This window comes from Pan troglodytes, chromosome 2, assembly GCF_028858775.2.
Source record: "Pan troglodytes isolate AG18354 chromosome 2, NHGRI_mPanTro3-v2.0_pri, whole genome shotgun sequence".
Taxonomy (NCBI): domain Eukaryota; kingdom Metazoa; phylum Chordata; class Mammalia; order Primates; family Hominidae; genus Pan; species Pan troglodytes.
This window is the reverse complement of record NC_086015.1, coordinates 146,160,503-146,176,721: the sequence shown is the minus strand read 5'-3', so window position 1 is coordinate 146,176,721 and position 16,219 is coordinate 146,160,503. Positions and strand designations below refer to the sequence as shown.

At 43.4% G+C, this 16,219-nt stretch overlaps 1 protein-coding gene across 2 annotated transcripts; it reads left to right on the top strand.

Moving 5' to 3' along the window:
- Window positions 1–3,480: 3,480 nt before the first annotated feature.
- On the top strand, window positions 3,481–15,749 carry PAQR9 (progestin and adipoQ receptor family member 9). Of its 2 annotated transcripts, XM_054681138.2 has the most exons (3): window positions 3,849–5,134; window positions 14,471–14,530; window positions 15,515–15,749. In XM_054681138.2, the coding sequence occupies exons 1-3, from the start codon at window positions 4,005–4,007 to the stop codon at window positions 15,525–15,527; spliced, it is 1,203 nt and encodes a 400-aa protein (XP_054537113.1). In that variant the 5' UTR covers window positions 3,849–4,004; the 3' UTR covers window positions 15,528–15,749. The 2 variants fall into 2 exon arrangements, with proteins under 2 accessions (XP_063663307.1, XP_054537113.1); XM_063807237.1 differs by lacking the exons at window positions 14,471–14,530; window positions 15,515–15,749 and adding an exon at window positions 3,481–3,560 and having other exon boundaries at window positions 3,849–6,105.
- Window positions 15,750–16,219: the final 470 nt, after the last annotated feature.

Here is a 16,219-nt window from a genome sequence, read left to right as displayed (position 1 = left end):
CACCACCATGCCCGGCTAATTTTTGTATTTTTAGTGGAGACAGAGTTTCGCCATGTTGGCCAGGCTGGTCCTGTACTGCTGACCTCAAGTGATCCACCTGCCCTGGCCTCCCAAAGTGCTGGGATTACAGGCGTGAGCCATCGTGCCCAGCCTAAACTATATATTCTGAGGAGAGGGACTGAACCCTACAGAGTTCTCTCTTAATACAGAGTCTTGGGTACAATTAAGCACTAGGTCCATAGTGCTGTGCTTTTCTTTCTTCCTTTCCTTCCTTTCCTTCTTTCCTTCTTTTTTCTTTCCTTTCTCTCTCTCTCCTTCCTTCTCTATCTCCTTCCTTCCTTCTTTTTCTTTCTCTCCTTTCTTTCCTTTCTTCTTTTCTTTTTATTTCTTTCTTTAGTTGGTTGTTTTCTGGCTAAAAATTAGACTAGAAAAAATTATTTCCTCTAAAAATAGGTATATTATTAGCCAATAACACAGCATATTTTTCTGCTGGTTTTACAGATAGCTAACTGCCCTTACTAAACAACATCAAATTTGCAGTGGCATTTTTACATATACTTAATGTTATTCCTGTAGAAAGAAAAAAAACGTGTAGTTGGTCTATAAGAACATTACCAAAGCAAACCAGACTGAAAAGAGCATTCATCCCTTTTGCTACAGTTCCAACACATGACACATGACTGCATTTTGCAGCCAGGACCCCTCAACACCTGGATGTACAGAGCCTCCACTGAACTACCAACATCACATTTGTGGTCTTGATTTAACTTTAATTGATAAAACTAGCTGGCATTTGCCTCTAAATGCCAGCAGTGGCTTTCCAGTGTAACTTGGTGATTCTTGTCTGTCAAAAACTTTGCAGTCAGTCCTGGTTACCTTAGGGACGCCTTATCTCCCAATGCACCTTCAGGGAATGGCACCCTGCTCATTGCTTCTGTTTAGCCAAGTCCAGAGGATGTGAGCATGGTTCCCACTGACAAGAGACAGTTTGCTGGAGTGAAAACAAACTACAAAACTCAGCCTGTGCAGGATTTGGGGGCCACATTTTTATATCTCAATTTAAAAAGTAAGAGAAATTAATTCTATAGATTGGTAGCAATTAAGGAAAAGCCATATTGCTGTTTTACTTTATAAGTTAGGTCAGTTTTGCTGTTTCCTTAGTTCCTTTTTACTGAGCTTTGTCAAGGTATAGCAAGGACAGCTGACTGGGCTCTGCACCAGTGAACTTTCATGAACACCACTCACTCCATGGCATCAACTGGTTTTGTGCCTCAAGCAGGGTAGGGGATGTATGAGAAAGGACAAAGGCAGATATCACAAAGACTTTTTGAAAGACTTAACATGAAACATTTTTTTTTTACTTTATAAAATACTGATTTTTTAAAAGAACATATTTTATTAGAGTCAATCTCACCATTCTTTGTCATAAAGATAAATATTTTATCTAACTCAAGTTTTGGCATACCCATTTACAGTCTATTCCATTGTTTTGCTTGAAGTGAACTTTCTATTATATTTTTCTAGATTATGTAAGCGAGCTGATTATGCAACTGAGTGTGGTAAATATAAGAATTATTATAGGATCAACATTTTTTACACATGACAGCTCTGGTTGTTTGTGGAGTAACAAAGGGAATATGAAAAAAAAAAAAGTTCGGGCCTGCCCTGGATTCAAGTTTATCATTCCTACACTTGATTAAAACACCTAAATTTAATCCATTTTACAAATAGCCATGGGTCCTCAGTCCAGATATAAAAGGAAATTAGATTTCAATTTAAAACAAGCTACAAACAGTGGAAAACCAGAAAACACTAAAATAAGACACTGGCTAAATAACTACAACAAAATCTCACTTCTTAAAAATCCACGCCTAAAAAAAAAAAATCCACTAGACAGGAATGTGTGGCAGTGCAGAAAGGCAGAAGACTGAAGCGCACCTTTGATCTAATTGTGTAAGAGCTTGCTAAATCAGTTACTACTTGAAAGTATATTTCAGAGAGAAGACTGAAACTTCTAGAGACTGTTTCTAGCATCCTTAAGTAACTGCAGACACTTATAATACTGAATGATATCCTAGTTATAAATAATTCTTATCCATAACTTAAATCCATCTTGAGGCTCTACTAAGTAAATCTTCCTTAACCTACTTAGAGGATGTGCAGTAGCGATGAAAGTAGCCTTTCTTTTCTTTCTTTCTTCTTTTTTTTTTTTTTTTTTGAGACGGAGTCTCGCTCTGTCGCCAGGCTGGAGTACAGTGGCGCGATCTCGGCTCACTGCAACCTCCACCTCCTGGGTTCCAGCGATTCTCCTGCCTCAGCCTCCCGAGTAGCTGGGACTACAGGCGTGTGCCACCACTCCCACATAATTTTTTGTATTTTTAGTAGAGACGGGGTTTCACCGTGTTGGCCAGGATGGTCTCAAATCTCTTGACCTCGTGATCTGTGTGCTGGGAGTACAGGCGTGAGCCACCGCGCCTGGCCTTAAGCCCCTTTCTTTAAGGCTCAAGGGCATATTTTCACACTGCAGTGCATCACAACCGTTTTCATTCTTCCAGTGTTCCTTTCTTCTGGTCTCCAGCCACCTGCCAGGTACTTCTGATTAATTACATACAAGATTTATCCAAGCCACCCCCTCCGTTTCTACCAACTGGACTTCACTCTCTTCAGTTCCTGCTAGAATGCACCTCCTACCTGAAGTCTTCCCTCATCAATGCCCTCCATGATCAGCCTTTGACTCTGGAATCCCTTAATATATTCCTCAGATCATTAGAGGTTTTCTGAGTCATCATCTGAGATTTTTCATTAAATTGTGGAGTCTGAGCAGCCAGTCCTGAGCTGTCGGACTCAGTTCCAAATAGAAGTCCTAGTTAAAGACACAAAAACAAGAAGATGGGTTAGCGGCGGCTCGAAGAGCTGGTGAGCGCGACCACAGGGCAGCTTGCGGACGGTTCTTTCGGACAGGACAAGGGCGAGGGAAACGGGAGAATGGTGACGCACCTGAGTGCGCCCACTAGACGAAAGAAGACCAACTAAGGCTTCGTGTAGTGCGTAGACAGGCCGACACACACACACACACACACACACACACACACAAACACACACGCAAAGACAGAGAGGGAGCGAGAGGCGCATCCCCAGGTAGCTGACAATGACACGGCCCCGTTCCGGACGCGGGCTTAAAGCCCCCCGACTTCCGGAGTGCCCCCCTCCCCGGCGACCTCCGGAGATTACCGCTGGCGCATCTCTCCGCCCTGCCCGGCTCCGGCGCCCTCCCCTCCCCCCGCAGCCGCAGCTCCCCGCCCCCCGCGAAAGCGGCTCCCCAGTGTCCTCCAGAACGCCCGCGTGGCTGTCGGGTTTCGAACCCCAGGGCCGACTCTAGTACTCGGCGCGCGCGCCACCGCGTCGCCGACCAGCCTGCGGCCCCCGCATCAATCATTAACGGGGCGGCCCGGGCTGCGGCGGCCCGAGGAGGGGGATGGTACGGAACTCGAGACAGGGGACAACTCTATCCCCCGAAGCGGCCGTGAAACCCTAGCCTGGGAGGCCCCCGCCCTTCCTCGGTGCGCCCGTCCCTCCCTCCGCGCCTCGGCTCGCACATCCCCGCCTCCCGCTCCGGGGGCGGCGGCGGCGGAGGCACCCGCACCGCGCGATGCCCAGTCACCGCTGCCGCGCTGCTGCCGCGCTGCCGCCGCAGTCAGCCGCGCCGCCGCCGCTGCCGCAGCGCGGGCGGCCGCGCGCCGGTAGCAGGGGCTTGGCGAGGAAGCCGCTGAGCCTCGCGCGCTCCGCGCTCCTGGCGGTCGCAGCGCTGCCTATTAATTGATTCTCTTATTGATTTATTTAATTTTTAGGAGCGGCTGCTCGGAGGCACGGGTCTTCTCCTAAACCTGCAGCGACGCCCCCGGCGTGGGCACAAAGGCTCCGACGGCGGCCGGCGGGGGCTGCCCAGCGCCCGGGAGCCGGCGCCAGAGGTCGCCTGCGCGCGCCCTAGCCGAGCCCCGGGCACCATGCCGCGGCGCCTGCAGCCCCGGGGCGCGGGCACAAAAGGCCCTCCGGCCCCGGCCCCGGCAGCTTCGGGGGCCGCCCGGAACTCCCACTCTGCCGCCTCCCGGGACCCCCCAGCGTCTGCCAAGCCGCTGCTGCGCTGGGACGAGGTGCCCGACGACTTCGTGGAGTGCTTCATCCTGTCGGGCTACCGGCGTCTGCCGTGCACGGCCCAGGAGTGCCTAGCCTCGGTGCTGAAGCCTACCAACGAGACGCTCAACTTCTGGACGCACTTCATCCCGCTGCTGCTGTTCCTGAGCAAGTTCTGCCGTCTGTTCTTCCTGAGCGGCGGCGACGTGCCCTTCCACCACCCGTGGCTGCTACCGTTGTGGTGCTACGCGTCGGGAGTGCTGCTGACCTTCGCCATGAGCTGCACGGCGCACGTGTTCAGCTGCCTGTCGCTGCGCCTGCGCGCCGCCTTCTTCTACCTGGACTACGCGTCCATCAGCTACTACGGCTTCGGCAGCACGGTGGCCTACTACTACTACCTGTTGCCAGGCCTCAGCTTGCTGGATGCCAGAGTCATGACTCCATACTTGCAGCAGCGCCTGGGCTGGCACGTGGACTGCACGCGCCTTATCGCCGCCTACCGCGCCCTGGTGCTGCCTGTGGCCTTCGTGCTGGCGGTGGCTTGCACAGTGGCCTGCTGCAAGAGCCGTACCGACTGGTGTACCTACCCGTTCGCGCTGCGCACCTTCGTCTTCGTCATGCCGCTCAGCATGGCCTGCCCCATTATGCTCGAGAGCTGGCTCTTTGACCTGCGTGGGGAGAACCCCACACTCTTCGTGCACTTCTACCGCCGCTACTTCTGGCTGGTGGTGGCCGCCTTCTTCAACGTGAGCAAGATCCCCGAGCGCATCCAGCCGGGTCTTTTCGACATTATCGGCCACAGCCACCAGCTCTTCCACATCTTCACCTTCCTCAGCATCTACGACCAGGTGTACTACGTAGAAGAGGGCCTGCGCCAGTTCCTCCAGGCGCCGCCTGCCGCACCCACTTTCTCGGGTACTGTGGGCTACATGCTGCTGCTGGTGGTCTGCCTGGGGCTGGTCATCAGGAAGTTCCTAAACAGCTCCGAATTCTGCAGTAAAAAGTGAGCCTCCGCCTTGGAGGAGACTACTGGTTCGCCCATCTGTTTGGAGTTTCTGTTGTTGCTATTGTTGGTTTGTTTTCAAATTTCATTGTGTTTTTTTCTTTGCTCAAGGAAGGTGCTGCAAAACCATAGGGAAAAAGTTCACTGCTACAAAGGGATCCCAACCCACTGGAGGCTTTGAAGTAGGGAGGTTGGCAGGGGTGGTCAAGCGGGAGGGAGATAGTCACTTGTTCTTGCCCCTGGAAAAAATTCAGGTGATGTCTTTGACATCCAGGGATTTCTCAAAGGCAGTGAGTAAAATCCCAAATAAAGCCCCAAAGAGTTTGCTTTTCCAATCATCTGTGCCATTGGTAATAAGGAGTAGCCCCTGTGAGGTCAGGTACACCGTAAAGAGGGTAAATAGAATCCTTGGGAACTTCTGTTTCAGTCTGAGGAATGCTTGGATTTGTCAAAAGAATGGAGCTTTGTAGGAAACAGGCACAAAGACGCAAACCCAGGGCTTAACCTGCTAGAAAATGCATGGAATGTGAACACAAGTTAATTATTTCAAAATGTTTTTCAGATGTTATTTAAATAGTAATATATACATTGATTTTTCATAATTTATCAAAGCCTGTGGTACGCACTGAATTTTCTTTGTCACATAGTTTTGAATTTCACAGCCTTCTGCATTGCATACACTTGAACTGGACATCAGGGGAAGCTGCTTGAGAGTTCTCAACTACTTTCTTAAACAGTGTTTTCTGAAGGCGTGTGTCATGATACAACTGTGAATTCTACCTTAGGGACTCTGGTTAAACTATTGGTGAGGAGCTCGAGTGGTTTGTATAGACCCCAGATTTTTGTTTACTTTAATGTATTCCACAAAACCCATCCTGGTTTTTGTTAGTTTGTTTTGTTTTTAATCTTTTTTTTTTTCCTTCTCTACTTATTTAAATTGCCACTGGAATAAATGTGCCTTTTGAAGCAAAGTCCAAATGACTGGTCCTCAAACACAGTTTCTTACATGGGGAGAGTAGTAAGAATAAGCTTTTCTTACCTGACTGAAAATCAAGGTTTCATGGTCCATCCAGGAGGGCAGAAGATGGTGTTGGTTTCAAGTTTTTGGTGGGATTGGAGATAGCTTACAGGAGCGTGCAGAGCATTTGGGTTCCCAACAAGGACAAAGAGCCAACCCTCTAATGTAGATGTGTTTCTAATGCAGCCATGGGAGAAGTTCTAGACTGATGCCATCCATCCTTGCTTAAAATTAAAAACATAATATCCAAGAATAAACAAGGCAGTTTTATTATGAAAGGCAGGAGCACATTATTGAGTTGTCACTGAAAATTTTGAGTTAAATAAGATTACACTTGCCTAGTTAAACGCTGAAGTTTGATTTGGTTCCAGACTATGGAAATGATGGGCAGTCACCCTAAATCCTTGAAACATTCATGAACATGTCCCTGAGATCCTTTCTAACAAACAGATTAGCCAATGTTATTTAGACATTTCTTACAAATGCTAACCTGTAATTGAGATGGCCACTCTAGATTAACACAAACCACTGAGATGACTTGTTTAAATACTTACCACACTTCCTGGTAGGTCATTTTGTTAGAAGCCAAATAAGTCATTGATTGGGAGTTTTTTTTGTTTTGTTTTGTTTGGAGACATGTGTGCCTTTACTGGCTCAGCAGGAGGAGTGGGTGGCCCTCATACCCAGCCAGCTGTACTTCACTGGCTTGTAGGTGATGGAGAGCTTGCCCAGGTAGTGGTGGCTTATCTTGGGCTTGATCTCCACCGCCTAGTTGAAGGTCTTGGGCAGGATGATTATGTCCCACAGGTGCATCTTGATTTTATGATATAACTTAGATCATGCATATGAGGTAGATGAACACTTACCTCAGCACTGGTAGGCTGGCGCTTCTAAAACAATTGCTGGTTTTGTTTATGCTTTTAATCACTTCTCTGTAAACAGAGAAGCTCAGCACAATTCCCTGGAGGAACCGGTATCCTTGTGTGTGTTACTTTGCACATAGAAGTTAAATTTATATATGTCTATATTTAATTTAGAATCTCTTACTGAGATTGTAAATACACTTTGCACAGTTGTTGACGAGTGTCAGTGTCTCATCCTTTGTGAAGTGCAAGGAGATTCCTGTTAGGTTACAGAGGCTAATTTGTACTTACCACAGAAGTTATTCCTCAGCTGTAACTTAATTCAATAGATGCATTTAAGGACAACTGTGGAAATCAGGATATTTCCACATGCAAATTTATTTGCATGTCATTGTTGTTTTTTCTAGAGCCCCAAAGAACATTGGTTTGGAAGCTAGAGAAACAGGGTGAAGCGTATTATGTAGTTTCTTTGTAAAATGGGACCTCAATTTCAGAAGGAACTTTCAGGAGGAAGACTTCTAGCAAGGATTAATGAGTTTGAGAACAATAACTAAAACACCAAATTTGTCATTTTAATTTTTTGTTGTTCTTCCAGGTCCACAGACAGAATTCTCTTCTTGTCCTTTGTCTTTGACCTTAAGGAGAGGCCACTTAAGGATAAAATTATACCCATATCATTTTTCAGGTGATTATGCTGCGTGAGTACAGTGAGATGACACACTTTTTGCCACACAGGTTTCAGCACCCAGTATGTCCCAGAGAGAATGAGGATTCACTTTCCTCTTCCCTTTGCCTTTTCCTTCGTCCACTGTTCTTTCCCATTCCATCTTAGATTTTGTAGACCACATATAATAATGACAAGAGGACATTCTAGTTGAAAACTGGTTTGGCTTCACTTCATGTTTGCAAATAAGGTACCATATACACTAGTCAAAGCCAGGGATGATTTGTTAAACTATACAGTTTATTTGCTGAATTTATTAAATTTCTTGATGTTTTAGAAGCAAATATTTACTTTGAATCTCCCCATTTGCACGGAACTATCCAGGTTTATTACATATTTCAAGGTAATGTGGCAATCAGAACAATATATATTTTAAAATATTTTTCACACTTTCCATTTTGCCACATTAAAATTCAGTTTTACTTTATTGTGTTCAGCTGTTTGAAATGTAGGACAAATTATAAATAAGAATTCAGCCCATTATCTATGTACAACCTATTTTGGCAGTAGAATTTTGAAGCATATTATGTAATATGTTTCATTTTTACTTGTTAGTCATGATCTGGATGACATCTCAAGGAGCGGCGCCATAGAGTCATGCCTGGAAAATGAAGGTGTTTGACTTCGGTGCCTGTCACCCCGTGGGTTGGTCTCTGGGGCTGACTCAGACTGACTTAGTTGGCTAATGGGGTTCCTTTCTTCCCTGCCGTTCTTGCAGCTCAGGTGAAGAGGATGACCTTCCCAGAGAGAGGAAATGAGTTCCTCGGTCATGTCATGACTGGCTTGTAAAAATAAATGTGAACTTTTCCACTAGCCATACACTTTCTATAAATAGCCCAGGGAGAAAGTATGGGGCTACAGAGCTGGACAGAGTGGCCTTCATATGTTTCCATTCATAAATCCAGCTTGTAAGTGCTTGCAGTCAAAAAACAATTTAGCCTAATTTATAGTGATACTTCGTAGGAATCATTTCTAAGAATGCAAAATTTTGGGACAGAGGTGATTTATATCATTTTTTCCTGATTTGGTGCCAACTCTGAGGACTAACAGCAATAATAAACAGGAATTTTTATCTTTAAATCTCTTCATAACTTTAATTAGTTAATCTGCACAAAGCTATAATAGGAGACAGGTATGGTGGGAGTTATCTCCATTTCAAGGCTTTATAGTTGGTCCAAGGTGACAGGATTAAGTTTTCAAACTGGCATTAGAATGCGGAGACCATTGTCTGCTCAACTGTGTTTACTAGTTTGCATGGCTATGATGCCTGGCCAAGCACACAGACACTAATTGGAAAAAGAGATATAGATACAGTCCCTTAATTGACTAACTTTAAAATTGAGCAAAGTGAGATAGGGCTGTCTTTGAAATTAGATCAAAATATCTCAAACAAAATGTTATCAGCCACTTAAAATGGTTGTTACCATCTTGTTCTTCAACTGTTGAAGTTTACCACTGCTGACTTCACTCTGTCAGCAATCTTTGAGCTGTTCATTCATGCACTCGTATCATACCTTTCATGATCTTTGAGCACCTACTGTGTGTAAGACATTGGGCAAGGACCCGTCCGTATTATTACAGCCATTACCCTTTTGTCTTCTGGTAGAAGAGAGAAGCCCCAGAAAGTCTCTCTGGCCAGGAACCAAACTCTGACCTTGGCTGTAGGTAGAATGCCGTAAGTCCCTGAGTTTGGGCCTCTTTTTTTGCTAGCATAAGTGCAATCCATAGAATCTTATTTCTATTCACATGCTGACTTCCTCAGCAATCAATTTCTTTCTTTTTTCTTTTTCTGTGTGCTCCTAGGCCTATTGTTAAAAATAACTTGAAAATGTAATGTACAATCCAAGTGAGGGGATAGTCGGCATATGTACAGAATTGAAAAACTTATCACTAATATTATGAAAACACTAATAACGATAACTATTGGAAGATTGATAGTATTCATACTATTATGAAGAGTGGATCATCCAAAGTGCCTAAATTGAGATGTCTTTAAGTGTCTGAATTTTATAGTGTAATAAAACAAACAAACCAATCACATACATAAGAAGGTAAATGGTTAGATCTCCAAAATTAACTGAGATTAACTAATGCTCTCTAGCCTTTCAGGATCTTTGTGTTGTAACTTATGAAACATGTCTTAGAAAACATTAATCTGGAGGAAATCATTAAAAAGTGTCAGAGGTAAAAAAGATAGGAAGAATGCATGGGAAGGGGAGAACAAAGAGGATTAGAGTCAAACAGTCAGAATGGGGCGGCAAGTTCAACTGTGCAGTTAGCCTGAGTTTTAAATTTTGTCCTTAGAAAAGCATGTGAACTCCCAGGGTGTTAGTGTTCGAGTAGACAGGCAAGGAATTCTGTTTGTCAGCTTAACCACATCTTGTAGCATTTGACCTGAGCACGAGTGTCCAGGTATATTTTGAGTGGTACATTTATCGCCTGGCTTAAAGCCCTTAATTTGTTTCCATAAAATTAGGACAGAGGCAAAAAGGCATTACGGGATAGCACCAGCCAATTGTACATCACCTTTTGAATCATTTTCTTGAAGGATTGTCAATATTCTCTGACATATCACCTGACAAAAAGCGAACAAGCCTAGACAAACTGAAAAAGGAAGCATTCAGTGGTTGAAGCTGAGCACTACTGTGTTCTTTTGTGAGAGGCCACACGTTTTCTTATTGAAGATTTGGCTTCTTCAGTATTGTGAATAATTATTTCTTAATTGTGAAAATGGATGTCAGTTCTTCTTAGTCACTCTTCCAAAAGCTAATATAAATTTCTGTTGTTGTCATTTTAAAAAGGATAACTGTATTGCATTTCTGGTTTGCAGATTTCTAACCAGTTTGTAGGCATTTTTGTTCTAGAGTGGCTTCTTAAGAATCTGTGAGCAAGTTGCAGAAGTAGAGTGTTTATTTATAGGTCAGGGGCCAAGAATGCTCATTTAGCTGTTAATTGTGGCAGGATGTGACTTTTGAAAGCTCTGAACATATACCTATATGCAACAGTATGCACACTTATTTACTATTTAGCTCAGTGGAAAAACAGCCTGTTCTTTGAGCTTTTGAGAATGTTTCCCAATGTATTGTGCTTCTAAATGTAATGCATTTGCTTTAATGCTTTTGTTCTCAATCAATCTCTGGAAGCTATTCCAAACATGGCATTTCTCAAGGAAAATTTCTTGAATGTGCAAAATTATTCTCCAATGTGTAAAAGTGACAGGCCACCTTTCCCTCATGCCTTATACCTCCACCCAAAATACGCAATAAGCACTCAAGGCAGAATGGGGGGTCTTCAGGTGGTCATTTGGCCATGCTGTAAAGATGGCCCTGCTTCTCCCAGTACACCATGATATTGAAGAAGGACACTGTGTAAATAAACTCTTGTTTCTAGATAAAGCATGGGGACACAATTTCATTTCTTTTTAGTTCCATCTCTAGTTGGAAAGCATAATCTGTTTTTAATATGCTGGATGCAAAAAATAAAATTCATGGGAAAATTTTTTTTAAAAGTATTTTAATTTTATATTTGTAAAGTTTCTAATAGACATTTGTTTGTAAAAACAGGCCTTAGCACATAAGTGAGAACCAGAGCTTTTTGGAAAGACTCATCTTTATCCGGGGAGTTTAATCACCTTGAGCTCTTACCCAAATGATAAAGACCTAGTAGGTCTTTAAAAATGTAAATAATGTATAGTTTAAAGAAGGATACAAATCATTTTTTAAAAAAGAAGAAAACACATGAGATAGGTTTTAGGTGTGTCTCATGGCTAAATTTAAAAGTCTTTTTAAAAATTCTGGTTAGAAACTTTATTAAATTCCCTCTTCCAGCAAAACCTAGCACAGAAGGTCTACTTTTCAAACAGGCTGGTTTTCTTTTTTGGAGGCTATGAACAAAATTATTCTAGCCAATCAACTGAGTACCAAGGCAATAAAGAGGTGAGGCACCTTTCACTTTGATGAGTTTATAAGCATGGTGAATAACATAGCCAATAAAGTGTACAGCCCTGGAACTCTGTCCCTTGTTTCTTCAGAATAGAAAGAAGAATAAGCCCCATGCCATCACTATATGGACCAGAAAAAGGCTTTCTGTGTTTCAGGGCTGGGAGAGGATTCTGTGGCTGCTTTTTTTTTTTTTTTTTTTTAATTTGTATAGACCATGTGGTCGCTCTGAACTCTCTTCATTTCAGCCGTCTCCCAGGCCATTTTCACTACCCTTGAAACTTCACTTTCCACATATCCAGCTTGAAGAGAAAAGATTTCTAAAAGGATTCCATGTGTATTTAGGCCTTCTCCAACCATCTGCCTTATGAGGTTCACCCATTTCCAAACAAAGGTTTTAAATACGGTGACTGTTCTTGGATTTGCAAGAATGTACAACCAGCAGGTCCCCTTTTGCAGTAAAGGGCATTATACTTGAAGGGCCATACTCATTTTTTCCTCAGGTCAGAGGCAGAGGGAAGAGTTAACAGTGATCAAATAGAGACCTTCATGTGTCTGTTTTTTGTTTTTGTTTTTAAGTTCATTTAAGGGTGATGACGGAGAAAGAAGGGGGTAAAAATGATGCGCGCACAAAGAAATTTTTCCCATTGCTTGCCAGATTCATTCTTTTTAGGCTACGCTTACTCCAGTCCTTACCTACACCCTGAAGAGCTGTATTTAGCTAGCAAGAGAGGCATTCTCAGGATACGTGAGCTTCCAGGCATGGACTAACATGTGGTTTCAAATCAATAGTGTATTCTAACAGAAAAGCATTACTTAATCTTAATTCTCCATTATGTGATAAAATAATCTATAGAAATAGGTATCACTTTGGCCAGTTCTGTGCATGTAGCTGAAAAAAAAATGTGACACATTTCTGTTGTATGATTTGCTATGATTTTGGTTTCCTGAGACATTTGTTCCCTACAGTCTTGAATATGAAATTCTGTGTAAATAATATGACTATGCATTTTTGCTGAAAAACAAATGTATGAAATAAGAATAAATTATTTGTAAGCACAGTGTTTAGGATCGTACACCTCTGTGCATGTCCAACAGTTATCTTTCAGCAACAGGGTATTCCTAAATTAACAGTAAAATATTCATAACACTAATAAACAAGATAAGAAAAAACATTACCCTTTTCATAAAATGCAGCAGGCAGAAGGCAAGAGTACAAGTTTATCCTGAAGCACCCTTAGTATATTACTTTTTTATCATATTAGATAAAAAGAAAATTCATGTGTTACTTTGAAGCCATATCTTGTAAGAAAATACTTATATAACCCAGGTTATGAAATGTTTTCTTCCACCTTTCTGTTTTTCAAAAGCATATAGGGTCCATGGGCTTCTGTGTAACACATCTTGTCCCAGAACCTTGGTGATGTGTGTGAACTTACAGTATCTCTGTCCTAAATAACCCCAGCAAGGGAGATCCAACTTCAACTCTTAAACTTTGTGGTAATGGCTAAGTCTTTAAATCATTTTGATTATTGTTTCAGAGGTTTTTGGTTATCAGGAACAGAAAACTCTCATGAAGGAAGAAAAGGTTTGTAGGAGGAACACTGGGGGGTGCACATAGCTGACCACCCAGGCCTCAGGAAGGAAGGGAGCAGGGCAGTGCTAGAGATTCTGGTGAGAAACCCCTGCCTCTCCAGGGCTCTGCCACCAGATGAACTAGCTTCAGGGCACTGCCACCAGATGAGCCATGGTCAGCTTTTTCCTGGCTTTGTTGTGTCTGTCCCCAATTCAAATTCCTGGAAAAGAGTATCAGATTGGCCTACCTGAGGTCACATGGACTCCTCTAGAGACAAGGTATGGGTGCCTGTGATTTGAGCCCTTTCCAGAACCACATGGAGGGTGGAGGTTAGTTCCCACAGGAAGGGATGATGGGCAGACAAAAACAACAGCTGTCCACTTCATCCAACCCATTGGCTGTCTGGTCCACAGGCATTCCACTATAATCCCCACTCCTGAGGAGTGTGTGGACAAAGATCATGGGAGACTGGCGGTTTGAGCCATGTGCACTGTGTAAAGTGCTTTCCAAGCCAAGTGTCTTACCAGTGTGGGGTCCCTGTTAAAGCTCCAGAGCATATGGAGAAGGAGGGAAGAAAACCATGCTAACAGCCCAAAACAATAGCAACCACAGCCCAGCCCTTAGCTGGCTAGCACACACTCTCCTTTTTTATATATGCTTTCCTTAATGTAATACAACTTTTATTTGTACCATCGAAGCACTCTTGTCCCCTTTCCCAAAGACAACCCAAAGCTGCCTTCACTTAGAACAGCAGCAAACTTCCAGCACTCAGGTTCTCCATGTGAATGAAGGGAATTCCCTTCATTCAGGTCAGGATGTGGCTAAATAAGACATTCAGCCACCCCCAACTCACTGTAGAAAGGTGGAGAATTGGCTAGCTGAGAGGCAAACTCCCACCCCGAATAGCATACCATTTCTAATGGCGTACTGTGCCACCAGTATACGGCAGCCATCACCCCCTGTGGCCTAGGATGGCCAAGGCCTCCACAAGCTGGTAGTGGAATGAGTTCTCCAGGTTCTGTGTGCTGGGAAGATCTCTGTCTACCTTGCTCCAGGGCCACTCCTAAGAGGGCTGCTCCATTTGGGCTGTCTCGTATCTCTTGAGCCTGTGCCAAATATCTGCTTGTTTGCTTTTAGATTCACGTTCCCATACTTCCCTTCATCTGCTCTGTATTGGAGCTGATTCTCAGCTCTCTTGCCCTCTGGCTTTTTGTTAGGTTCTGCCAAGGGGACAAATCATGGAAGATTGGATTGGAACGAAAAGCAGCAGAAGGCAGGTAAGTTTTCCTGTCCCTCTCCACTCTTCTTGTTTTTTCCTGGAATCCTCAGCCCTGGCTGCTACTAGCAGTCACAGTGTAATCCTGAGGGAAGACAAGATAAGAAGAAAGCCAGAACATAGAGTGGGGCCAAACAAAGTAACTCACAAAGGAAGCCTTGATCAAACTGTGCTTGAGGCCCACCTCTGCACCTTTGGACTTTTCCATGTGAGCCAATACATTTCCTTCATTTTACAATTGAGTTTAAGTTATATTTATGCCTTGTAATCAGAAGTATCTTAACAGATCCATAAAATTTGCTAACTTCTCAGCCATGTATAACAGGATTTGCACAGCTCCCATCCCACCATGACTGAGCCAGTCCCACGTTTTAGAATCTACCTATTAGATATTTGTGATACTTCATTTTTTAAGTACAGATATGCTGTATTAGGACTCAAAGCTACCCAGTGACCCCGAAGTGATGCCTGAACTGTTCTCTCCCATTCTTTATTGCAGATATTTCAAATATCTGACCCTACCACTCCCACCCTCTCCTCAACTCTGATCTTACCACTTCCCACCTTTTCAAGAACCACACTCTATCCATTACACATTGTTCTCCTGTATGTTCATCAACTACTTCTACTCAATAGGATTCCTCCTACAAGAATTTAAAAATGTACTACTAGTCTCTCCCACCTTCTAAAATGAGAAAGTCACCCTCTCCCCACTATGTCACACTCTAACAACACCCCCCCCCCTTCTTTTTCACAGCCAGGCTTTTTTGAAAGAGTAGTGCACACCGCCTTTGTTTTTGTACCTCCCACTCACTCCTTTACCCACTGCATTCTGGCTTCATTAAGCTCACTAGAATGATTCTTCTAAGATTTCCATCGGCCTCCTTGTTGATGGATAGACTTTTCTGAGATCCTCTTTCCCATTCTGTTCTCTTTGAAACACTCTTCCTTTGGCCTGTGTGACTTTTGTACTACTCTTTTACAGTCTCCTCTGCTGACTTTCATGCCTGACATCAATTTTCTCCAAGAGTGAAGACAGAGCATCTATACCGGTATAGTTGAAGGACTTTGGTCAGTGGCTTCCTGGTTCTGCCACTTTCTGCTCAATTTAGAGACATTCTAATTCTTGTTCAGAAAACCTTGAGTCCACTCCTATAATTCTTCTAGTGAGTTTGTAAGCCAACCAATGCCTACTAATAAATCCCCTTTAGCACCAACTAGCTTGAGTAGATTCTGTTGTCTGCAATTGACCCCAAACTGATATATCAGGTAAGCAGAAAAGGATGGTGATCAGGAATGCTCTTTATTCCCCAAATCAATCATTGGCAAGTAGTCTACTGGGCCTTGAATTTTTTATCTTTAATTTTCCTTGGCAAAACAAAGCAGGTTCTGAATCAGACAGCTACTTCAGAGAGTTTGATTCTATTTCAAAGCAAAAAAAGAAACACTAGGAAAATAATTACCTAGGAATTTTTTTCCATAATGTTTACTTAAAATGGGTAAAGGGAGACACAATATGGATACTTAGAATATATGTCAAATGAAAAAGTCTCAAATAAATCCAGGTTTGGTTCAGTGGTTCATGCCTGTAATCCCAGCACTTTGGGAGGCCAAGCAGGCGGGTCACTTGAGGTTAGGAGTTTGACACCAGCCTGGGCAACATAGCAAGACCCCATCTTTATAGAAAATT